Here is a 26,566-nt window from a genome sequence, read left to right on the forward strand (position 1 = left end):
CGAGACCGAGACAGGGGGCAGGGAGAGACCGAGACCGAGACCGAGACAGGGGGCAGGGAGAGACCGAGACCGAGACCGAGACAGGGGGCAGGGAGAGACCGAGACCGAGACCGAGACAGGGGGCAGGGAGAGACCGAGACCGAGACCGAGACAGGGGGCAGGGAGAGACCGAGACCGAGACCGAGACAGGGGGCAGGGAGAGACCGAGACCGAGACCGAGACAGGGGGCAGGGAGAGACCGAGACCGAGACCGAGACAGGGGGCAGGGAGAGACCGAGACCGAGACCGAGACAGGGGGCAGGGAGAGACCGAGACCGAGACCGAGACAGGGGGCAGGGAGAGACCGAGACCGAGACCGAGACAGGGGGCAGGGAGAGACCGAGACCGAGACCGAGACAGGGGGCAGGGAGAGACCGAGACCGAGACCGAGACAGGGGGCAGGGAGAGACCGAGACCGAGACAGGGGGCAGGGAGAGACCGAGACCGAGACCGAGACAGGGGGCAGGGAGAGACCGAGACCGAGACCGAGACAGGGGGCAGGGAGAGACCGAGACCGAGACCGGGGGCAGGGAGAGACCGAGACCGAGACCGGGGGCAGGGAGAGACCGAGACCGAGACCGAGACAGGGGGCAGGGAGAGACCGAGACCGAGGGAGGGAGCGGGAGAGACCGAGACCGAGGGAGGGAGCGGGAGAGACCGAGACCGAGGGAGGGAGCGGGAGAGACCGAGACCGAGGGAGGGAGCGGGAGAGACCGAGACCGAGGGAGGGAGCGGGAGAGACCGAGACCGAGGGAGGGAGCGGGAGAGACCGAGACCGAGGGAGGGAGCGGGAGAGACCGAGACCGAGGGAGGGAGCGGGAGAGACCGAGACCGAGGGAGGGAGCGGGAGAGACCGAGACCGAGGGAGGGAGCGGGAGAGACCGAGACCGAGGGAGGGAGCGGGAGAGACCGAGACCGAGGGAGGGAGCGGGAGAGACCGAGACCGAGGGAGGGAGCGGGAGAGACCGAGACCGAGGGAGGGAGCGGGAGAGACCGAGACCGAGGGAGGGAGCGGGAGAGACCGAGACCGAGGGAGGGAGCGGGAGAGACCGAGACCGAGGGAGGGAGCGGGAGAGACCGAGACCGAGGGAGGGAGCGGGAGAGACCGAGACCGAGGGAGGGAGCGGGAGAGACCGAGACCGAGGGAGGGAGCGGGAGAGACCGAGACCGAGGGAGGGAGCGGGAGAGACCGAGACCGAGGGAGGGAGCGGGAGAGACCGAGACCGAGGGAGGGAGCGGGAGAGACCGAGACCGAGGGAGGGAGCGGGAGAGACCGAGACCGAGGGAGGGAGCGGGAGAGACCGAGACCGAGGGAGGGAGCGGGAGAGACCGAGACCGAGGGAGGGAGCGGGAGAGACCGAGACCGAGGGAGGGAGCGGGAGAGACCGAGACCGAGGGAGGGAGCGGGAGAGACCGAGACAGAGACCGAGGGAGGGAGCGGGAGAGACCGAGACAGAGACCGAGGGAGGGAGCGGGAGAGACCGAGACAGAGACCGAGGGAGGGAGCGGGAGAGACCGAGACAGAGACCGAGGGAGGGAGCGGGAGAGACCGAGACAGAGACCGAGGGAGGGAGCGGGAGAGACCGAGACAGAGACCGAGGGAGGGAGCGGGAGAGACCGAGACAGAGACCGAGGGAGGGAGCGGGAGAGACCGAGACAGAGACCGAGGGAGGGAGCGGGAGAGACCGAGACAGAGACCGAGGGAGGGAGCGGGAGAGACCGAGACAGAGACCGAGGGAGGGAGCGGGAGAGACCGAGACAGAGACAGAGGGAGGGAGCGGGAGAGACCGAGACAGAGACAGAGGGAGGGAGCGGGAGAGACCGAGACAGAGACAGAGGGAGGGAGCGGGAGAGACCGAGACAGAGACAGAGGGAGGGAGCGGGAGAGACCGAGACAGAGACAGAGGGAGGGAGCGGGAGAGACAGAGACAGAGGGAGGGAGCGGGAGAGACCGAGACAGAGACAGAGGGAGGGAGCGGGAGAGACCGAGACAGAGACAGAGGGAGGGAGCGGGAGAGACCGAGACAGAGGGAGGGAGCGGGAGAGACAGAGACAGAGGGAGGGAGCGGGAGAGACAGAGACAGAGGGAGGGAGCGGGAGAGACAGAGACAGAGGGAGGGAGCGGGAGAGACAGAGACAGAGGGAGGGAGCGGGAGAGACCGAGACAGAGACAGAGGGAGGGAGCGGGAGAGACCGAGACCGAGACAGAGGGAGGGAGCGGGAGAGACCGAGACCGAGACAGAGGGAGGGAGCGGGAGAGACCGAGACAGAGACAGAGGGAGGGAGCGGGAGAGACCGAGACAGAGGGAGGGAGCGGGAGAGACAGAGACAGAGGGAGGGAGCGGGAGAGACAGAGACAGAGGGAGGGAGCGGGAGAGACAGAGACAGAGGGAGGGAGCGGGAGAGACAGAGACAGAGGGAGGGAGCGGGAGAGACCGAGACAGAGACAGAGGGAGGGAGCGGGAGAGACCGAGACCGAGACAGAGGGAGGGAGCGGGAGAGACCGAGACCGAGACAGAGGGAGGGAGCGGGAGAGACCGAGACAGAGACAGAGGGAGGGAGCGGGAGAGACCGAGACAGAGACAGAGGGAGGGAGCGGGAGAGACCGAGACCGAGGGAGGGAGCGGGAGAGACCGAGACCGAGGGAGGGAGCGGGAGAGACCGAGACCGAGGGAGGGAGCGGGAGAGACCGAGACAGAGACCGAGGGAGGGAGCGGGAGAGACCGAGACAGAGACCGAGGGAGGGAGCGGGAGAGACCGAGACAGAGACCGAGGGAGGGAGCGGGAGAGACCGAGACAGAGACCGAGGGAGGGAGCGGGAGAGACCGAGACAGAGACCGAGGGAGGGAGCGGGAGAGACCGAGACAGAGACCGAGGGAGGGAGCGGGAGAGACCGAGACAGAGACCGAGGGAGGGAGCGGGAGAGACCGAGACAGAGACCGAGGGAGGGAGCGGGAGAGACCGAGACAGAGACCGAGGGAGGGAGCGGGAGAGACCGAGACAGAGACAGAGGGAGGGAGCGGGAGAGACCGAGACAGAGACAGAGGGAGGGAGCGGGAGAGACCGAGACAGAGACAGAGGGAGGGAGCGGGAGAGACCGAGACAGAGACAGAGGGAGGGAGCGGGAGAGACCGAGACAGAGACAGAGGGAGGGAGCGGGAGAGACAGAGACAGAGGGAGGGAGCGGGAGAGACCGAGACAGAGACAGAGGGAGGGAGCGGGAGAGACCGAGACAGAGACAGAGGGAGGGAGCGGGAGAGACCGAGACAGAGGGAGGGAGCGGGAGAGACAGAGACAGAGGGAGGGAGCGGGAGAGACAGAGACAGAGGGAGGGAGCGGGAGAGACAGAGACAGAGGGAGGGAGCGGGAGAGACAGAGACAGAGGGAGGGAGCGGGAGAGACCGAGACAGAGACAGAGGGAGGGAGCGGGAGAGACCGAGACCGAGACAGAGGGAGGGAGCGGGAGAGACCGAGACCGAGACAGAGGGAGGGAGCGGGAGAGACCGAGACAGAGACAGAGGGAGGGAGCGGGAGAGACCGAGACAGAGGGAGGGAGCGGGAGAGACAGAGACAGAGGGAGGGAGCGGGAGAGACAGAGACAGAGGGAGGGAGCGGGAGAGACAGAGACAGAGGGAGGGAGCGGGAGAGACAGAGACAGAGGGAGGGAGCGGGAGAGACCGAGACAGAGACAGAGGGAGGGAGCGGGAGAGACCGAGACCGAGACAGAGGGAGGGAGCGGGAGAGACCGAGACCGAGACAGAGGGAGGGAGCGGGAGAGACCGAGACCGAGACAGAGGGAGGGAGCGGGAGAGACCGAGACAGAGACAGAGGGAGGGAGCGGGAGAGACCGAGACAGAGACAGAGGGAGGGAGCGGGAGAGACCGAGACAGAGACAGAGGGAGGGAGCGGGAGAGACAGAGACAGAGGGAGGGAGCGGGAGAGACAGAGACAGAGGGAGGGAGCGGGAGAGACAGAGACAGAGGGAGGGAGCGGGAGAGACCGAGACAGAGACAGAGGGAGGGAGCGGGAGAGACCGAGACCGAGACAGAGGGAGGGAGCGGGAGAGACAGAGACCGAGACAGAGGGAGGGAGCGGGAGAGACCGAGACAGAGGGAGGGAGCGGGAGAGACCGAGACAGAGGGAGGGAGCGGGAGAGACAGAGACAGAGGGAGGGAGCGGGAGAGACAGAGACAGAGGGAGGGAGCGACAGAGACAGAGGGAGGGAGCGGGAGAGACAGAGACCGAGACAGAGGGAGGGAGCGGGAGAGACCGAGACAGAGGGAGGGAGCGGGAGAGACCGAGACAGAGGGAGGGAGCGGGAGAGACAGAGACAGAGGGAGGGAGCGGGAGAGACAGAGACAGAGGGAGGGAGCGACAGAGACAGAGGGGGGGAGAGACAGAGACAGAGACGGAGGGAGAGACAGAGACAGAGACGGAGGGAGAGACAGAGACAGAGACGGAGGGAGAGACAGAGACAGAGACGGAGGGAGAGACAGAGACAGAGACGGAGGGAGGGAGAGACAGAGACAGAGACGGAGGGAGGGAGAGACAGAGACAGAGACGGAGGGAGAGAGAGAGACAGAGACAGAGGGAGGGAGAGACAGAGACAGAGGGAGGGAGAGACAGAGACAGAGGGAGGGAGAGACAGAGACAGAGGGAGGGAGAGACAGAGACAGAGACGGAGGGAGAGACAGAGACAGAGGGAGGGAGAGACAGAGACAGAGGGAGGGAGAGACAGAGACAGAGGGAGGGAGAGACAGAGACAGAGGGAGGGAGAGACAGAGACAGAGGGAGGGAGAGACAGAGACAGAGGGAGGGAGAGACAGAGACAGAGGGAGGGAGAGACAGAGACAGAGGGAGGGAGAGACAGAGACAGAGGGAGGGAGAGACAGAGACAGAGGGAGGGAGAGACAGAGACAGAGGGAGGGAGAGACAGAGACAGAGGGAGGGAGAGACAGAGACAGAGGGAGGGAGAGACAGAGACAGAGGGAGGGAGAGACAGAGACAGAGGGAGGGAGAGACAGAGACAGAGGGAGGGAGAGACAGAGACAGAGGGAGGGAGAGACAGAGACAGAGGGAGGGAGAGACAGAGACAGAGGGAGGGAGAGACAGAGACAGAGGGAGGGAGAGACAGAGACAGAGGGAGGGAGAGACAGAGACAGAGGGAGGGAGAGACAGAGACAGAGGGAGGGAGAGACAGAGACAGAGGGAGGGAGAGACAGAGACAGAGGGAGGGAGAGACAGAGACAGAGGGAGGGAGAGACAGAGACAGAGGGAGGGAGAGACAGAGACAGAGGGAGGGAGAGACAGAGACAGAGGGAGGGAGAGACAGAGACAGAGGGAGGGAGAGACAGAGACAGAGACAGAGACAGAGACAGAGACAGAGACAGAGACAGAGACAGAGACAGAGGGAGAGACAGAGACAGAGACAGAGACAGAGACAGAGACAGAGACAGAGACAGAGACAGAGACAGAGACAGAGACAGAGACAGAGACAGAGACAGAGACAGAGACAGAGGGAGGGAGCAGGAGAGAGAGAGACAGAGACAGAGGGAGGGAGCGGGAGAGAGAGAGACAGAGACAGAGAGAGGGAGCGGGAGTGACAGAGACAGAGACAGTCCAGGACTCGAACTCATAATCTAGGCCAACACTGCAAGACAGTACTGAAGGAGAGTTGCATTGCTGGAGGTGCTAACTTTCACACGAGTCATTAATCCGAAGCCACGTCCGCCTGTTCAGGTGGACACAAGTGGCCCCATGGATACTTCTCCTGGTATCCTGAGCAATAGTCAGCCCAAAACCACCACCACAAACGGACAATCTGGTCATTTCTCATTTGATTTTGTGGGTCCTTGTGGTACTGAAATTAGCTGCCACATTTGCCTACATAACAACAGGGACTGCATTTAAAACAAAATCGACGTTGGGACCATCTGATGATATGAAAGCCACTAGATAAATGCAAGTTTTTTTCATTTCTTCTTTCTTGGCTGGCTTTACTACCAAAGGTAATATTCTAGGTTCACCTTGTCCATTCTATTTCATATTTCATGTGCCTTGATAAGAATCCTCCCTTATCTTCTCTCCAGATTGTAAAGTTTATGCTTCTCTAATCTTTCCCGATAACGCATTCCTCTTTACATTTAGGATCAGTCTTGCTTCTCCTCTTTGCCTCTTCCTCAGTGTATGTAAACCCCTTCTATACACATGGTCTGACCAGCGAATTATGAAGTCTCAACAAAGCTTCGATAGTAATGACACTAATTCAGCTTAACAATGGAACAACCAATGGAAAAAAAGAGCATTTTCACTCCAACAGAGTATTTGAGCACCTTAGCCATGGGGGGAGAAAAAGATAATGCGGCAATCACAAAATAGTTATCGAGTACAAGATTTAGAAGTCAGCAGGATGATAGCATATACAGTGGGGTGACAAGAGTCCTGCTCGGGCGAGAATAGTATCAGGCACCTGCAGAACAAAGCAGATTGAATAATGCAGAATAAAAATGATATAAAGAGCAACCTCCCCATAAAGTCTTATCTTAACAGGTAGAGATGAGACATTCAGAACAAAAGGCAAGGGCAGCATTGCTAATCCACACTGGAGCCAGGAGGTTACAATTCTACAGTTTGCTTGATAGACACTACACAAGGATCAGGACACAACCCCCTACCCACACATCAGATGGACATCAGAGCTGAAAACTAGCATACACGGGAAAGAAAGCAAACATATCTTAAACATCTGTAATTCTCACAGCTGGACGAATCGAGGGGTCTGGGTTAACAGGAGTTCTGCTGCTGAAAAATTAATCTTCACACAGTTAATAAGTTGAATTCAGATTCTCTCCCCAATGCAGATACGACACAGTCACAGGGTCGTTCCCAGAGACGTACCTGCTGAATGTGAGCAGCTCCCTCCCAAACCTACATACAGCATCTATCCGGACACAGTCATCGCACACAATCTCTGCCAAATATAACAACTCCACACAGTTTGAAGTTATACTGCTCCCCTTGCCTTTCCAACAGACTCTATCCTATATCTCAAGAGTTCACCGTGACCTGACAACAGTTCTTTGGAATCCTACTTACCCCGGTGCTATTATTCATGGCTGCCTGTGGCTGTGTGCCAGCTAAGTGCTGCAGGATCCCCACATCCACACCGTCATCTGCTGACACGCTGATAAAGATACTGGTTAATGTTTGCTAAAAGCATACAAGTCAGCACCAGTCGACATCGATAACTCGCTGTTAACAACACGTCACTGTTCTGATGATGTAAGTAGAACTGCAATCAACAGGGTCGCCTCACTGTGGCTCAGGTTACCTAGTAATACAGACCAGGAGCATCCCAGGTTTTGATCTACATTCGGTGCTGACTTCATTCACAGGGTTGCCAACTCTGGTTGGACATATTCTCCAAGGTTTCATCACATGACCTCCGAACTCCAACCGTCCCGTCCCCCATGCCCCCACCCCCGCTATAGATCATACGACATGTCTATCCTCGCAGCGCCCAGTATTGCCACTGCAGGAAAGCGGACAAACTCAGTTACCCAATTGGGTGATGCTCGACCATCAGTCAAACAGCCTTTTCTCCCCCTTCTCTAATATTTTTATAATTCATAAACCAAAATGTTCAATGAAAAAAAAACTTTTTTTTTAATGCTCCTATAAATTTCTTCCCAGATTGCTTGCAGCAGTGTCTGAGAGCTTAATCTTTAATTCCTGGAGACTCCAGGACAATCCTGGAGGGTGGCAACCCTAATAATTGAACCAGAGTGATGATGGGTGCATTAAAAGTGATCTTGGTTACTCAGGCTAGGGAGGGTAAAAGTCAGCCAGCTTTTCCCAGTCGACCATTATCTAGTGCCTCCTGCTGGAAAGTACGTGTGGATGATGGGTGACGACTGGGATCAAGCTTGGCTGTGATGCCCTCAGTTTAAAAAGTCTACCAATACTCATCGTCTAGTATCAAATATGAATAATGGCCCCTTGAGTCAGGTACCCAAGGGATACCATCCATGCATGAGGCGGTAACCCATCGAGCCATCTAAGTCTTCTAAGAACATGGGTAAAAACTAGGGGAATAATTTTTTAAAAAAAGAAACGCAATCAATGTCAGTTAGAAGTTAAACCCTCCGATCTCTGAGCAAGTTGATTACACTTTGATTACTTTATCCTGCGGAAGTGATTTAGCCTCAGTTGCCATATAGGTCTTTTATATGTTTTTTATAGTGGCGTTGGAACCTGATTGGCACATTATGTACTCACATCGTGAACCTGGTTTTAATCCAACCTAGATGGAAGTTATGAAGGTCTCCTTTCTGCTGATTGATGATTGATTGATAGATAGATACAAAGCACAGATTGTATTGGAGGGTAGGTCACATCTAAAAAACATTGCTTAGATCAAATACAAGTCACTGCTGCACAATGGCTCCTGGATTCCTGGCCACATTCACTCCCCATTGTATCACTCTGTACCAAGTAACAAGATATGGAAAAGCCCAACAGCCAACCATTAACAGAAAAATGCACAGGTCTGCTCAACGTACATGCACAGCTCACACACCAAGCCTAGAACACGGATCCAACTTTCCATACAAGTATTACAGAATTTACTCTGGTTCAAATTCAGCACAGATAGAAAGGTTGAAGGCTTTGTTTCTGTGATACAAGGCCAAATAGCAAGTATAAGAACTCGATTCTCTCACTTCTTGGCACTTAGTTAAGGTTCAAAGTGAGGTGCTGGCCGGTTACATTTCAAACTCTCTCCCAACACTCCCTATAGATACTCCCTTCAAGAAGAAAGCAACCACAGACGAAAGCAGACCTACAAGCAGAAACCTATAACCTTGCACATGGAATGCACTGCATGATTAATTTTTACGCTTTTACCACAGTTCCACGTGGGCTGCCCATATTGTTCAGGCTAAACTACCAGTCAAGTTTATTACAAGAAACATACACAGAAGCAAAAATAAACTGGCTGATAAATCAACAATGCAGTGCTTGGCGTACCCTGATACTTTAAACGGGTTTTCAAAACCAAAATGAAGTGTTTGTGCTCTTGGAATATTTTAATCAAGTTGTTTGACACCACTGAAAAAAAGTGAACTAAAGACATAACGAAAGGCAGCTTCTGACACCTCAGACCGAAAGCATAGCCTTCACAATGTGCAAATGCTTTTAGAGGAAGTACCACATCCACTCAATAGTTTCTTAACCAATATTAATTGTGGCACTTGGGTGGATGGGACGTGAAAACCATCCTGGGGAGTTGTACAGACTATTGGAATTTCATCTAGCACAGCACCTCCTTTAATGGCTGTTAACAATCACAGACAGACAATCAGTTCATGTCTGCCTCTATCCAGCATTGTGTATTCACTCTATCCACAGGCCTTCAAGACAAGGGCCTAAGGAAATTATCAGAAAGAGCAGCTATTGCACAACTTTAAAAATCACAGCCTCATTAATTCCTCATTAACAAGGTACGATACAGAAACGTCTTATAATATGTTGAGATGGAGGCCATATTCATCGCACACAACACAAAATTGCCATCATTAGCTAAGAAACCTCACAGGCAGAGTGCAGTGACACAATCACAAGGTTACAGTACAGAGCACTATTCTCACACTGGCATTCAAACACAATCAGAGCAGTACAAGTTGGGTTTTGCAAGTTAAATAAGTGTGCTAAAACTTTCAACTGAAATACACAAAACCAAGGTTTGCTTAGTCCAAAAAGCAAAAATCTACAGAGGCTGGAAGTCAAACAAAAACACCATGTTGGAACACCTTGCTGGCAGGGTGGTCTCCTGTTTCCATTTTGTTTGTGCGCGGGCGTACGTGTAATAGATCATCTACATGGTTGTGAATTGTTCAGAATTTTCACTACTGCAGTTGTTGGATAATGAATCCTACTCAAATTCGCTTGATCTCAATACAGTTTCACATCTGAACGCCCAAGTACTCTTGGTTTACAACTGGGGGGTCTCACATGGATCATTAGAGAGGTTTCATCTAAAAGGGAATTATTGGTGTTGGAGGAAGTTTGTGCTTGTTCTACTGACCACCTGTCTCCCCATCCCAATATTTAAGCCTTGAACAAGACCAATCTCTTTTATAGTTAACCCCAATTCACAAGCTCCTTTGCAGAGGGTAGGAGTCTTCGATTTCAGCAAGCAAATTCAAAGAGGAAGCATTCTGAAAGAGAGTAGGAGACCCCATGAAGTGCGGCCATTGGCCAGCATCATTCAGTAGATTGCTTTGATGCATAATGATTGACAGCACTTATTTTAGTTTCGCTGTTAGTTAGCAAAGAATGCTAAAGCTCAGCAAAGGTCAGTCCAGAACAAATGAACCACTCCAGATTTCATACAGAAACTTTTCCACTCAACATGGCAGAACCGGTACACTGCACAGGAATCTGCTGCCTGTGGTTGAAGTGCCTTGTGTCGCATCCCCTGCCATAGGACATTGTTAATATCGTGAAGGGCTCTTTGGCTCTCTATAAGGAGCTTTTAAACTGGGGATAACTTCATTCCTTTGGGCAGGAGTATCATGGAGCCTCAGAGGCCACACATATAGTTTAAATCCACCTTCCCACTAACTTGCATATATCTCAAGTTATTGACACCAAACAGATCTAAATGTTCCGAGTTACAATTAGTCCACCAAAGAGGCAACAGCACTAAAACTAGTCCTTTCTAACAAAGCAAACAAAAAATAAGCACAAAGAGAACTGAGGTAAGATTACGGGAGGCAGGGGGGCATGTTGGACACCCCCTGCCTTAGGGAATTGTCAATGGAATAACTCGCTACCCTTCCTCACACAAAGAATGCACATTGGATGAGGTACCATGGCAATGCTACCACCACCCATGAAACCAGATCCCAACTTGAATCACCGCCTTTAAGAGGAAGAACAAAGGGTGAGAGAGAAAACTGAAGGAAGTAACGACAAAGTGAAATAATCTACAGGCTATGTATACTCCTGTGATAAATTATCTCCAAGACAGATGTGTCATTTTTGGAAGAGGTATAGAGAAGAAAGAAGTAAACAAACAGAAGTAGTTCTATTTTAACTATGTTTAAACTGCAAGGTGTTTCACAATGATCCAGATCCTCAAACAAACCGAATGATTCAGCCTACACGGTCCCATTTATAAAATCAGAGCTGTTCTAATGAAGCCTTTAGGATATGAAGAAAGGATGAAACTGTTAAGTCGTATCGTCACTTAACTTTAACAGTTGCAATAAATTCCGAGCATCCAGGAAACTTTCAATAGAACCCAGCCCCCTGCCTCCCTCTCCACGCAATGTCTGCTCTTGCAGACTCACCGGCTCCACACATGTAATGGAGACTGTTACACAACAACAACTTGCATTTATATAGTGCTTTTAATGTAGTAAAACATCCCCAAATCAGACCCATAGTATGGTTTCTAAGAAATGAGAGCCTCACATTGAGGAGGCTTCTTGATATCAAGCTTTGGCAATACTGCACAGTTTTCTCATTTGAAGCTTTTAATGCCACATCTCAGACAGGGTCGTCTGCCAGAAATTAGCATGAGGGAAAACACTAATTGTCTACGCAGAGATTTAAGCGCACATTGAGAACTATTCTGGCTGCCTCAGGGTAGAAAGGTTGACAGATTTGTAATGGGCGTGCTTGCTTGAATAGAATGGAAGACCTTGCAATTTATACAGCATCTTTCATGGCCTCAGGACATCCCAAAGCCCTTTACAGCCAAATGAAGTACTTTTGAAGTGTAATAACTGTTGTAATGTAGGAAACAGAAGTAAATTCAGAAGAAATCACAAGCACATCAATAAAGGGATTGTGGTGGATATTGTATATGCGCATTTTCGGGGTGAGTTTGGTAAGCTATCATAATAGAAACCTGTTGCAAAAATGAAGACAATAATAGTATAAGGGGGATGTAGGTGCATGCAGATAGCTAGGAGACAGGACGCAGAGTAGGGTTAAACAGGTTTTCTTTTTGAATTGGCAGGATGTGCTAATAGTGTTCCCTAATGATCTGTGCTGGGACATAGATTCTGAAGTTTTCTAATGACATCAATTCAGGGAGCAACTGTGAGAAAGAACGGTGGAGATTTCAGAAGAATGTGCAGGTTAACTGAGTGGGCTGATAGATGACAGATGCAGTTCAAATGTGAAGTAGTGTATTTTGGGGAAAAATACGCTCGAAAGGTTAGATTCTTAACAGAAAGCGGGGAGGGGGGCGGGGAGGATGAGATCTAGAGCCAGTACATAGATCTTTAAAGTTGGGAGGGAGAAAAGATCATAAAAAGGAAAATGGGATTCTGGGTCTTATAAACAGGTTCACTGAATAGAAAAAAAGTGTTTTGAATTTGCATACAACATAGATTTGGCCACAGCTGGAGTATTGCATCGAATTTACAGCACAGAAGCAGCCATTCAGCCCAACTGGTCTTTGCCAGTGTTTATGCTCCACATGAGCCTCCTCCCACCCCTCTTCATCTAACCCAATCAGCACTACCTTCTATTCCTTTCTTCTTCATGTGTTTATCTGGCTTCCCCTTAAATGCATCTATGCTCGTCGCCTCAACAGCTCCTTATTCTGTACGGTTCTGAGCATATTATAGGAATAATATTAGAGGCACGGAATGCGTGTAGCAGAAATACCAGACGTTGTAGCGAAGCAGAAAGGCTAGAAAAACTTGGGCTTTTTCACTGGGGTAGGGAAGCTTAATCTAATAGACGTTTCTAAGTTATGAATGGTTCTTACAGGGTGAATAGCGGAAGAAGTTAGAAGAATCATATGGGTAATTAGAACATGGAATGACTTACTGCAAGTGACTGGCAGAGACTATCATTTAAAAGGAATTAGATAAGCATTTGAAAAGGAAGAATATAAAAGAATAGCGAGAAAGGGCAGGGAAGAACGATTGGAGTAAGTTAAAGAGTTAGCACTGGTGTAAAGAGCTTTGAGACTTCCTGAAGTCATGAAAGGCGCTATATAAATGCAAGTTCTTTTCTCTATTACATGCTGAATTCTTAAACTGGAGTTAAAAACAACAGGATTTTCAAGGGAAAGTAATCTCATTGAACGTATTTATTCAATTATGGTAGTCTGTATAGTTCTTAATTCAAATCGCATCACACCCACTCAACCAACAAAGAGATGCTCTCTCAATAAATTCTATTCAAAATTAATCAAGTTGAAGAGACCCTTGGGATTTCACTTAAAACTACTGCTGTAACTTGAATAAAAGTCAGCAGTAACTTTGAAGAGACCCTTGGGATTTCACTTAAAACTACTGCTGTAACTTGAATAAAAGTCAGCAGTAACTCATTAGTAAAGTTACAAAGAGCTCTGGGTTCAATTGCCAAAACACAATATCGAGCCTTAGACTGGGAAATCCAGAGCAACCTTTCATTTCACATCAACATTGTTGCTGCATTTATATATCACAGAAAAAGATCCCAAGGTACTTCACAGAGGTGTAATCAGACAAAAACACTGAGCCAGAGAGGGAGACATTAGGGAGGGTGATGAAAAGTTTGGTCAAAGAGATGGGTTTTATGGAGGGCCTTACAGGACGAGAGGAAGGTGGAGAGGCAGAGACATTATGGAAGGGAATTCCAGAGAGTAGGGCCTAGACAGCTGAAGGCACGGCTGCCAATGGAACGATGGGTGCACAACAGACACAGGGTTCTCGGGGGTTGGGGGGGGGGGGGGGGGGGGGAGGGTGTCCAAGGGTGTTAGAGAGAGAGGGAGGGGTTAGGCCATGAAAGGATATAAACATGAGAATGATCATTTTAAATTTGAGGCATTGGTAGACTGGGAGTCAAGGGGGACAGGGGTGATGGGTGAGTGGGACCTGGTGCAGAATAGGATACAGGCAGAATTTTAGCTGAGCTGAGGTTTTTTGAAGGGTGGAGAATGGGAGGCCAGCCAGCAGATCATTGGAATAGTCAATTCTGGAGGCGACAGGATTTTACAGGATCATCTATGTCTGCCTTAAAGGTCGGAGATCACGGCCAAACTCCTAACACATCGAATTTCCAGCAGCAATCAGCTGGATAGCAGTCAAGAGCCGGATCCCTGGCAGATTTTTCCCCTCTCCCTAGTATGATGGTGGCTAACTGTAGCACTTCACCACTGCCCTTAGATTGACTAACTCAGCACACACCAGGGATTCTGTAGGGTTTTTTTTTAAAACAAATATTCCACTGGCCAAGAAGCTCATTAAGATGACTGCTCGCGTAGTACAGCACTTCGCTGTGTAATAGCATGGACATCATGCCCTGTGGGGCTTTTTTAAAATTCCTCACATTCGTACAATATAGAATTAAGAGAGCGCTCTATGGACATTTATCATTTAAATACAGGCAAAGGGTAGTTATTTAAAACACATGGCCTTAAACTGCATCTTAAGATCTGCCAATGCTGCACTGAAGCTCTGTTATGGTAAATGAGATATCAGTAAGGTACATCCATCCAAGCTTTCTCCACCTCTCTTTGCCAATTTACTCCTGCTGGGATATAGATCACAAGGGTCGAGCGCCCTCCAATATCTTCACCAAGTGGCCATTCCATAAGAATCTAGACAGTTAATACTGACGTGCATTTAGCCTTGAGGGGTATGACAGCCAATCCCAAGTTCTGCTGACTCCAAGCACACAGACACAATACCCCTACCACCGCCTTGGTTTAGATCAACTAACTCAGCACAGACCAGAAGTCAAAACTGGAACCTTCTGGTCTCTATTAGCTATATTTCTACGCTATCTTTACTATTTGGAGGGCTCCTCCTAAGTTTTAATGAAATCATGCACCACCAGCCTTTTCCATTGCTTGCCTGAGGACCCAATTCCGCAAAACACTGATGCTTGTGATAAACGATGTGTTCGTTTCTCGCAAGCCCAAAAGTCAGCTGAACAAGGTTGCTTCACATGTAGCACAACAAGGTTATTGTCCAAATACGGGAATATCTCATTCCCCATCAGCAGTAATGCAGCAGCCTCAATAGCAGGAGTGGCAGAGACTGGTCCATTAACCTTTACGTGGGCTGTAACAAAGTATAACAACAAAGACTGGGCAGCACCCATGCATAATTATACATTCATAGAAAGTTTCCATCTGACAAATGCATTCAGACAGTGCATTACCAGTCTAACGACTTTTCAACTGCAGAATTGGAATGACCTGAGTATAGCATGCAGCCTTTTACACCTCTTGACTGTGTTTAAAAACTCTTCTTACAGACTATTTAACCCATCAACTGCCTCTATATGAAAGTAGTTAGGGTAGGAGCAGGATTTAATTAAAACTTAGGAGGAACTCCCCAAAGCTTTTTGTCTCCTTAGGCTGTTTAAGTGCATATCATGGAGTCTCGTCCCCACAAAACGTTTAATTCAATACTTTGTGGGTCTCTCATGCCGCTGCAGATATGAACAGCTCTTGATGTTTTGATTTATAAGAATTCCACCAATGAGGCAACAGTGTTAATAAGCCCCTGCAGACCTCCAAGTCTATAAAATACAAATAGGACAAAGCAGCAAATAAGAAATATAAATACAAACAGAACTGAGTTGCCTTGCCCTGTGGGCTGTAATCTGGGCATCCCTGAGCTCGAATATATGAACTCTTAGCCTCCAGCTGTTACCCTTTCCCACCTTTGTTTTGATCAATTCTATAAAATGGGTCGATGAAGGGTCCCACCCAAACTTTCACTCCCATTTTCCTCTTTCATACGCTGACTATGTACTGCAAGCACTTTGTTTCTGAAACTTTGCTGCGTCAGCTGTTGTTAGGACAACAGAACCAGTGTACGAGGTGCAACTCAGCTTGTGTCCAATACCTCAGTACTCATCAAAATAACAGAAGTGGAGTACTGCCTATCGGAATCAAAGGTACTGGTGCAGGGGTGACACAGTCAGATAAGTAAATGCATGCATGCAACTTCCTGACTTTAAAAATATATCATTTAAAGTTCCAATCACAATATGCCCTGATTACATCAGTGGGTAACAGAGTCCAACACTGTTGCTGTAAATTGCACGTACTGCTCAAATATCTAAACAAAAGTGAGTATGGATTTACACTACGTTTAGAATTTCACAACAGAAACCCAGCAATTTCCATTGGAGCACTGAGGCTTATTCACGCGTGAAAACTATTACATCATGTGCATGGGGACAGGTGCCAATTATGGCATTCTCCACATTCCCTGTCATCCCAAACTCCCTTGCTGACAAATCCAGTTGAAACACAGTTATGATTCAATGTAATCGGTAGTCAGACCAGTTTGATTAAAAACAAACAATAAACAGGTATACAGATATAAAGCCAAGACCTATTACTTACACTGTATCTAACATTACATTGAACAGGTCATCACTCACTGAAGGTTGTGCACAATACAGGAGTCTTTGTCTGCAATGAGCTTGCATCGCATCAATTAAACTCACTGAATACTGCACTCGCAGGGTTAAATAATCCTCGACCGATTCTGCAACATTCTCAGAACTTCCTCATCAGCACCACACAATGTTCATGAAAGTGCAGGTGAGATATCACCTATGAGATTATTCATTATTTTTACCCTTGAATACTTTTAAGCTAATACTTTAAAACACAGCATCAGTGCTACTTGATAAAAGTAGGGCATCCACCTGTAGCAAAGGAGTCAATGAGTAAAGTAAATACAGACCCAAAAAAAGAGACAAACCTGGCTGTGTCCAAGTTGAACTCAGTCTGGAAATAGACAGTGTCTCACTGAACTTATTTCAGACTCCTGAATCAAACTGAATTAGGAACAGTGTTTAACTCCTGAACAAAGATCCGATTGTTTACTTCCGCCCAAGTGATTGGTCAGTTCATTCCACCAACCAGCCTAGTCCATTACAATGACTGGGCACAACTCTCAGGTTCCATCCACTCACAAGCCTACACAGTTGTGCCAACACGTAACGTTCAATTAAAGCACCACAACCAGGATTCAACCAACAGTGCAGCTCAGCCAGCTAGCTAATAGGAATCTGAGAAACTCAAACTTTTGAGCACTTCAAAAACTTGTAAAACAATCTAGCCCCTCTAGCACAAAATAAATCAGGTCCACCTGTGGGTAGAATTTATACAAGTGCAGATTTAGGTATGTGCTGCAAAAACTGTTACTGGGCTTGTGACTGAATCTCCCCATCAGCTGAAGCACGTGTCTCAGGATTGCATCCCTATGTACTACCAACATGTCACCCTTTGATTTCATGCACTGTAGAGACTGAGTAAAAATACAGCCATAAGCATCCCCAGTAACTCGGCTGGTGGATGCACTGCCCAGTGTGAACTGAAAGCGCACCAGGAATGGACCAACATTTGATCCATGGTCCGTGCTGAGTCGTCAATTTCAGAGGGGGCGGCAGGAGGGATGTTATAATTGGTCTCAAGTCATCTTGGCTCAGGAGGAAAAAAAGCAACAGAGGTTCTTGTTCCTAATCAATTATCCAGTGACCCCCCCACCCCCCAAAACTAGAAAGTGGACATTGAATGAGGATGGGGTTGGACTCAGCTGAACGTCCCCCATTGCTTGGATGACACTCACTTTCTAGGCTCACACATGAAAAATGCCCACTTGCAAGGGCAGTGATTAGATGCAGAGTAAAGCTCCCTGCATTCAGCCCCAATCTCTGAACAGTACTACTTCACCAGTGTGACATTTCCATTTTCAGCTTTCCTTACGGCCTAAGTGAGGCTGACAAAGTAGTGACAAATCTTCAGCAGTTGTGTGCTCTGGGCTCTGGGATAATAGCCCCAATCTCATTTTACATAGAACCCAAACATTCAGCAGTCTGTGCTGGATTCAAACCTAGGTGAAAAGACAAGGTGCAAATCCACTGCACCACCCAGTCCCATAATTATAGTCATAATAATTACCAAAGTGAGAAGAGGGGGAATAGCATTTAAAAGTAGTTTCTTTTTGGCTAATAGCTATGTTTCCAGCATTTTCTGTTTTTTTTTGTTCAGATTTCCAGCATCTGCAGTTTTGTTTATACTGCAATCATGTTTGGCTGAAACAGAATGTTAAACCATTCTTGCAGATAACTGAAGGTTCCTCCCCTCCCATAAGTAGGGACAATCAATCAGTACACAATCATCTCTGATTCCTCTGCACACTACAAACTATTACTGGACTATAGCATTTGATACAAAGTGCTTCATACAATTCTGACTGAAGGAGAACTATGTATATCAGAGATACCCGTGACAGTACTGCAAACAGTTCATTTCTCAATACTAGCAGCAGACCAAGCATAATTAACTGCAGATAAGAGTGTCTTTTATTAACGTTACATAATATTCTTGTCAATCTCCTGTGGCATTGCAGACAGGGAGTCAAGATAAGTGTAGACTTCAGATGAAGCTGCATTAGAGTGCAGGGGACAATTGGACTAGGGCACACAGACATAATTCAGCTCCCATTTTAAAAGCATACATTCTGTCTTTATTTTTATATTTGCATTATAAATTCCTATGTCCATATTTATAATGGGAACTGCTGATCTAAACTTGTCACACTGTAGTTACAACCTCTTGCCAGTGGTGGCCATGCATTCTATGAATGGCTTTATTCTGCTTTGTCAGTTTTCACACTCCCCACAACAGATGACTTGCTATCAGGCCTCAACATTTATGTAGAAGAAATAATGATTGTCATATGATTGCTGAGAAATAACTGGCAGTTGACAACCATGAGATCTGCATCTGGTACAGAGCGTATAATGCAAAAAAATGCTCACAATACAAGCAGAAGTTGCACTTCTATGCCACTTCAACATAACAGAATGTCCCAAAGTACTTTAAAGGGAAGGGATTGGAGCAGATTAGGTCAGCCTTGGCTCAGTGATAGCGCTCTCACCTGAGTCAGAAGAATTTGGGTTCAAATCCCAGTCCAGAGACTTGAGCACAAAATCTAGGCTGACACTCCAATGCAGTACTGCGGGAGTGCAGGACCATCATAGATGAAGTCTTTCTCATAAGATGTTAAATTGAGGCCCCGCCTGCCTTCTCAGGTGGATGTAAAAGATCCCATGGCACGATTTGAAGAGCAGGGCAGTTCTTCCGATGTCCTGGCCAATATTTATCCCTCAACCAACATCACTAAAACAGATTATCTGGTCATTATCACATTGCTGTTTGTGGGACCTGGCTGTGCGCAAATTGTCTGCAGCGTTTCCTACATTACAGCAGTGACTACACTGCAAAAATACTTCATTAGCTGTGAAGAGTTTTTGGGACGTCCTGAAAGGCGCCATAAGTTCTTGCTTTCTAATGACACTGCTACCAAAGGATTAAAAATCACAAAGGTGGATTAAAAAGTTCAATTTGTTTGCAGCCGATCAGCTGGAAACATGCACTGGTGCATGGCTTGTGCCAGGTACTTCAAACTTTTTCTGTGAGGCGGGGTTGGAAGATCAGTGCAGCCTTCAGGAGGAGCCGATTTCCAAAAGGCAGCTCCCCCAAAGGCAAACAGGGCGCATCAACCAGAAAGCGCCTCGGTGCAAAGTACAGCAAATAACGTGCTGGCCGACCCCCTCCCCCTGGACTCCAGGTGGGAAAACTAACGGTTTACACAGTGGGCGGGAAGAGGACAAGAGGAAATGAAGCCCAAACTCATTCACCCCAGGACACTCCGGGGTCACCTATGGAGTAGGCCAACCCGGGTCACCCTGTCAAGCGTGCTCCCCAAGGGAGGGGAGGGGAGGGGAGGGGGGTCACCGGGTAAGTCGGTCCCTCAGTGCGAGCACTTCCTCACCTCGTTCCGCTTTCCCCCCTCCCTCAGCCGGCGCTCCAACTCCTCACCGTCCGCCGTCCACGTCCTCCAAAAAACCTGGAGCAGCAGGCCCGGCCCGGCCCAGCCCACCGCACCGTGCGTCGGGTAGGGGATCGGACGTGATGGCGTCACGCGCGCGCCGACGTCATCGCGAATGCCGCCCCCCCCCCGGTGGCCTGAAGCGGCCGCTCTGTCCTGTGGGAGCGGGAGGGCTGGCTGTTTGGCGCATGTTTGTGACGTTTTTGTCTCTTCCCCTTAAGTCAACTGGTTTATAAAGTTCTGTTTTATTCAGGCTGTGAAAAAAAAAAGAGGGGCAAGCAGCCAGTAGTTGCCCCATTCTAGAGGTGCATGGCATTGAGGTTATTGGTCAAGGTGTCCTGTTCATAAAAGACAGACTTGCATTTATATAGCGACTTCCACAACCTCAGGATGTCCCAAAGCTCTTCACGACCGATGGAGTACTTTTGAAGCGTAGTCACTGTTGTGCTATGGGAACCACCCTTACTCTCCAACCTGTCACAGCCGTAGGGTTGCCACCCATCTGATTTTGAACCAGGCTGGAATTTATTTTTCAGTTTTCTCCCCTCCCACCCCTTATTGTGTTGGCTGGAGCAAGGGTACGGTTCGACACAAGCCACCAGCTTTCAGACACCTTGCCTATTGTTCAGCTAGAAAGAGGAAAACTGCAAATCTAAAATAAAAACTGAAAAATGCTGTAAGTATGCAGCCGGTGTGGGAAGTGTCCCCAAAAAAGAGAAAGGACAGGCTGACGCTCTGTCAAAAGTCAAAATGTTAGTATTGTTATTTTCAGGTGGCCTGCTGTGTGTTACCAGCATTTTATGGCAATTCTTCGTATGTGCGGACAGACCATAAGTACTAAGGATATTGAGGATGGATGGCGTCAAGCCTGAGCCCAGTATTCTTCAAACACAATATTTTCCAGCAAGGGCCCCTGAATAGCTATCAGAAGCAGAGACCTTGGTTAACCATTCCCTGCTCTAATATGGGAATGCTATGAAACTCCTCTGTTCTGCTTTTTGGATGCTTTTTACCCTAAGCATTTGTGCGTCAGACCAGTCTCGTTGGTGAGCTCTTGCTCCTGACATCCTCGAGAATGTTTTCACTAGCTCTGATAACTGGAGTAAATTATTGTAGCAAGCAAGTAACAAATGAAAACCCTTTTTTAGGTTTCTTCAGCTGTATTTATTCGGATTCTCCATGGGATCTTCCTTGCTTTTAACAGTGGCAGAGTAAACCTTGTTTTGGCCTTTAGCAGCCAAATAAATTTATTGAACAATAATTGAAGAAGTAATTAAAAACAGAAGCTTTATATATTTACAGTAGTCGATACACTAGCCAGAAAGAATAAATGGTTTGCAACTCTAGTGCTAAAACTAGCACTATAATTAAGCAGCTTTTAATTATTTTCTCAGTCGTCTGGCTTGTCTTACTTTCAGAGGCTCGAGTCATACAACCTGGTTTCAAAGACTTCAGATTGAAATATTGTTTTAAAGCTGCAGGCTGGTAACTCCCTCGAAATGGAGATTGGAACGGCTTGGCTCCTCAAACAACTGTCCGGGAGACCAATCAACAGATTGTGTCCAGTTCAGCTGGGATGTGATTTCTGAATGAAGCTGGTTTTTAACTCCTTATGTACTGTGATAGAAATAAAGAAGCCAATACCAAACACGGCCCCTTCTGCGACCAGTGGGCACCGCAGGGAATAGAGTGTCTGATGGACATTGGTAATAACAGCAAGATTTAGTTGTTAAGGTTACTTTTGGTTTTGATGGATGGGACTTTGTTTCTTTATTTTAAGCATCTTTAGTTTGATTGGGCCAGATGTTTGTTCATTATATTAGTGGTGCCCTTAAAGAGACCCAGTGGTGCCAACTCCTGTCAGGTGACAGTGGGAAACTCAATGCCACCCCTATTGATCCAATTAAAATCTGCCAAACCCGTAAATAGGACAGGTTAGGGTTGGATCATGACTTAAGCTCTGTTTTCTTTGATGCTGATGAAAATCATTGGAAAACATTAATAACACATATGTTTCCACATCAGGAGAAAGCGTTAAAACCGAATCTTTATTTTAACAAGACGTTTGGTGTTCAGTTTACATATAAAAATGTAAAAATCTGGGCAGTCTGATCCAAAACCAGTCAGTTGAGATCAGCTCCCTCAGTGCAGAATTGAAACTAGATGTTGTCAGCTGTGACTCAGTGAGCAACACTCTTGACTTCTGAGTAATGAAGGTCATGCAGTTCAAATCCTGCTCCAGACACTTGAGCACATAGTCTAGGCTGACACTCCAGTGCGGTACTGAGGGAGCACTATATTGCCAGAGGTGCTGTCTTTTCAGATAAGATGTTAAACCAAGGCCCCTGCCTCCATTCTCAGATGGACATAAAAGATCCCATGGCTTTCGAGGACTTCATTTCCACATCGTTCACCTGAGGAAGGAGGTAGCCTCCGAAAGCTTGTGAATTTAAAATAAAATTGCTGGACTATAACTTGGTGTTGTAAAATTGTTTACAATTTTCAAGAGAAGAGCAGGGGAGTTCTCCCCAGTGTCCTGGCTAATGTTTATCCCTCAACCAACATCACTAAAACAGATTATCTGGTCATTATCACATTGCTGTTTGCGGGAGCTTGCTGTGCCCAAATTTGCTGCCGTGTTTCCTACATTACAACAGTGACTACACTTCAAAAGTTCTTCAATGGCTGTAAAGCACTTTGGGATGCTGTGAAAGGCGCTCTATAAATCCAAGTCTTTCTTTCTCCACCCAGAATTCCAGTCATTTTTTGCCCATTCAGTGGCCGTTTGTTTGGAGGTTGAACCAATTGGAGAATCCAGGCTTCCGTCTGAATGCCCCTTCATGAGGAATCCACTCATAACTAAAACCACCAACACAAGAGAGAAGTTTATTCCTTTTGAAGTTGAAGTGAATTATTGGGGGTAATTGTTCCCTGTTCCTGTTATCAGCAAGGAGGCTTTCCGGCTGGTTGTGCATATTGGAAATCACTGCCACCTACCCTCCCCCCACCCCCGATCTCCCACGGCCGTGGACAAGACTGTTTGTAGGTACAGTAAACTAGGAAAATCGGTCCTAATGTGTAGCAGTAAAGAAAGACTTCCGGGCCCCCACCCAGCCTATTGCTCAAACAGTCCATCCAGGAAACGTGCTGTGTAATATTAAACTGAAAAATATTTTTAAACATGACCACAGTTGTGAGGATGTAATATGCATGGTTAGATTCTTTTGTACTCAAGAATAACAATTAGTCCTTGTTTTCTTCCTTTTCCTATTTTTCTTTTCCTGAGTCCTGCTTCTCTCATGTTACTTTACACTCTCGCTTTTAATATATGCGTAAATTGTAATTTTTTCAGCTCACTAAAGTTCCCAGCTCATTCCCTCAGCCTCTTTCTGTCTGATGTTTTTGTGTTCTGGATTTTGATTGCTGAGGTTGTAATATTCTGTCTGAGAGACACTGTCTATTACAGCCTGTGTCACTGCACTAAAAGACAGGGTGGAGAAGCTGTGAACTCAGAGCCTGCCTTGTAATTAAGCTCATCAGTGTAAAGAATCCTGGTGCCATAATCAACATTTCTCATCCACTCCCACCAGCACTTTTTTTTTCAACTTTGGAGTATAATTATTTTATCAAAAACAGAGAAACCAGTTCATTATTGGACGAGGGTAAAAATTAAACTAACATTCTGTTGACTGCTCATGTGCAACCATAGTGACTTCCATGGATCTCTGGCACGGTCCATTCAGTGCGGCGACCTTGAGGGTCCTAGAAGAATATCATTTGAGATCTTTTTGAAGAAAGATATGAACCATACTCTCCGTGAAGATTATCTCGTGACACCAACTGGGCCACAGGCTCAGTTAGTGGGAGAGGAGGACCAGGAAAGAGAATCTTACCTGAGTGACCCAGATTGCACTGAAAGGGAGGACTATGCTTGGGGGGTTTATGCTAAAGTGAACTGCAATTGAATTTGGCTATGTGGTGCAGAATGTACATTATCCAATATGTTGCTGTCTTCCCCTGAGGTGCAGAATATCTTGATAGCATCTCTCCCATTATGGGAATTTTCTCAATTAAATTATAACTCTTGAACAACAGTTGAAGAAAACGGCCATACAGCTTGATGCTGATAAAACTGCGACAACTTTGAGACAATGCCTCAAAGACTCTTAATGTCACAGACCCATGATCAGGGATTCTTCAGTCAAGGGACATTCAGATCATTATCTTTCTTTATTTTGCTGTAGACCACAAATGTTGGTACTTAAGATTAAAAAAAAACTTCCTAAGGGCAAACAGCTCATTATTACACAGTAAGAGGGATTTTTTTTCAAAAAATATACTTTATTCATAAAATTTGCAACGATATATACAATACAGTTGTCATATCACATTTCAAACGTACACAATACAGATTGTACAATTTGCAGGTTACATCAAGTACAGTTCAATGAACACATTGTACATAATTACAGTTCATGACACACTAGGGTGCCTCATTGCATTACACTCAATACAGATTATTGATTACAGATTCATTACAGGTACATTACAGATTCATTACAGGTACGTTGCATCAATTTGCATTTTACATTCTGCCCGAGGGAGTTTTTCCCTGATTGCAGCCCCTCGGTATACAATGGCGGGAAGGCTCGAAACGGTTGCCTTTCCCCACAGAGCCTTTGCGGAGGCTGCATCCTTGAGCACGTAGTCCTGGAGCTTGGAATGTGCCAGTCTGCAACACTCGGTCAAGGACAGCTCCATGCACTGGAAGACCAGCAAGTTTTGGGCAGACCAAGTTGATGGTCTTCCAGCAGCAGTTGATGTCCGTCTCGGTGTGCGTCCCCGGGAACAACCCATAGAGCACAGAGTCCTGTGTTACGGAACTGCTCGGGACAAACCTGGACAGATACCACTGCATCTCTCTCCAGACCTTCTTTGCAAAGGCACATTCCAAAAGGAGATGGGTGACGGTCTCGTCTTCACCGCAGCCTCCTCGGGGACAGCGCGCGGTGGCGCTGAGACTCCGGGTGTGCATGAATTTTCTGACAGGAAGGGCCCTTCTCACCACCAGCCAAGCTATGTCTTGGTGCTTGTTTGAAAACTCTGGCGCTGAGGCGTTCTGCCAAATGACATTGACAGTCTGCTCGGGGAACCAACCGACAGGATCCACCGCCTCCTTTTCCCGTAGGGTTTCAAGGACATTATGTGCGGACCACTTGCTGACCGCCTTGTGGTCAAAGGTGTTTTTCTGCACAAATTTTTCCATGAAGGACAAGTGGGGCGGAACGGTCCAACTGGATGGAGCGTTCCGTGGCAGCGTGGCCAGGCCCATCCTTCTCAACACCGGGGACAGGTAGAACCTCAGCACGTAGTGACACTTTGTGTTTCCGTACCGAGGGTCTATGCACAGCTTGATGCAGCCGCACACAAAGGTGGCCATCAGGAAGAGGGCCACGTTGGGCACGCCTTTCCCCCCTCTCTCTGGAGATTTGTACATCGTGTCCCTGTGGACACGGTCCATTTTTGATCTCCAGATAAAGTGGAAGATGGCTCAGGTGACTGTCGTGGCGCAGGAGCGAGGTATGGGCCAGACCTGCGCCACGTACAGCAACACTGAAAGCACCTCGCACCTGATGACCAGGTTCTTGCCCATGATCGAGAGGGATCGTCGATCCCACAGTCCTAGTTTCTGCTTGACCTTGGCAATACCCTCCTCCCAGTTCTTGGTGCACGCCCCGGCCCCCCCGAACCAGATCCCCGGCACCTTCAGGTAATCCGACCTGACGGTGAAGGGGACAAAGGATCGGTTGGTCCAGTTCCCAAAGAACATGGCCTCGCTCTTGCTACGATTTACCCTGGTGCCCGAGGCCACTTCGAACTGGTCGCAGATGCTCATCAATCTGCGGACCGACAGCTGATCCGAGCAAAAGACGGCGACGTCGTCCATGTACAGGGAGGCCTTGACCTTAGTGCCTCCGCTGCCTGGGAGCGTCACCTCCCCCTTATGCCTGCATCCCACCTGATGGACTCAGCAAAGGGTTCGATGCAACACACGAACAAGACGGAGGAGAGCGGACAGCCCTGCCTGACTCCAGATTTGATCGGAAAGCTTTCTGATTCCCACCCGTTGATTGAAACTGCGCTACTGATGTCTGTGTAGAGCAGTTGGATCCAATTGCGGATTCCCTCCCCATTTTGGAGAGCATGTCTATCATGTACATGTGGGATATTCTGTCAAAGGCCTTCTCTTGGTCCAGGCTGATCAGGCAGGTGTTCACCCCCCTGTCCTGTACGTAGGCGATCGTATCCCTGAGTAGCGCCAGGCTATCAGAGATCTTCCTGCCGGGTACAGTGCAGGTCTGATCGGGGTGGATCACCACCTCCAGGGCTGACTCGACTATAAAATTAACTCAACACTCTTTTTTGCTTCTGACTTTCTTTCCTTTCTTTCTTCTCTCCTGAAGGCAGTGACAACCCCTTTATCTCACTCAAGTGGCCATTTTTCATGTGTGAACTTGGCCAACGATTGTCAGCAGGTTATTTGATTGTAAGAAGCATCATATCCAAACACAATCCTTTCCTCTCCAAATACCCATGCACGATTGGCATGGTTTCCGGCCAGTCGAACTGGGTAACAATCAGAGGTAGTTTTT

General features: G+C 48.4%; 1 protein-coding gene across 3 annotated transcripts in view; it reads right to left on the reverse strand.

The window, feature by feature from the left end:
• slc31a1 (solute carrier family 31 member 1) overlaps positions 1-19,980 on the reverse strand; it is a 43,975-nt gene extending 23,995 nt beyond the window's left edge. Inside the window, exon 1 of one of the 3 annotated variants that reach the window (XM_067969534.1) lies at positions 19,857-19,980. Coding sequence is in view for 1 of the 3 variants with exons in the window: in XM_067969533.1 (XP_067825634.1) it covers positions 7,135-7,152 (18 nt within the window). In the remaining 2 variants the exon portion in view is untranslated. Of the gene's footprint in view, positions 1-7,134; positions 7,195-19,856 lie in introns of those variants that run through there. The other 2 variants (XM_067969535.1, XM_067969533.1) reach the window with 2 other exon arrangements.
• Positions 19,981-26,566: the final 6,586 nt, after the last annotated feature.

This window comes from Heptranchias perlo, chromosome 31, assembly GCF_035084215.1.
Source record: "Heptranchias perlo isolate sHepPer1 chromosome 31, sHepPer1.hap1, whole genome shotgun sequence".
NCBI lineage: Eukaryota > Metazoa > Chordata > Chondrichthyes > Hexanchiformes > Hexanchidae > Heptranchias > Heptranchias perlo.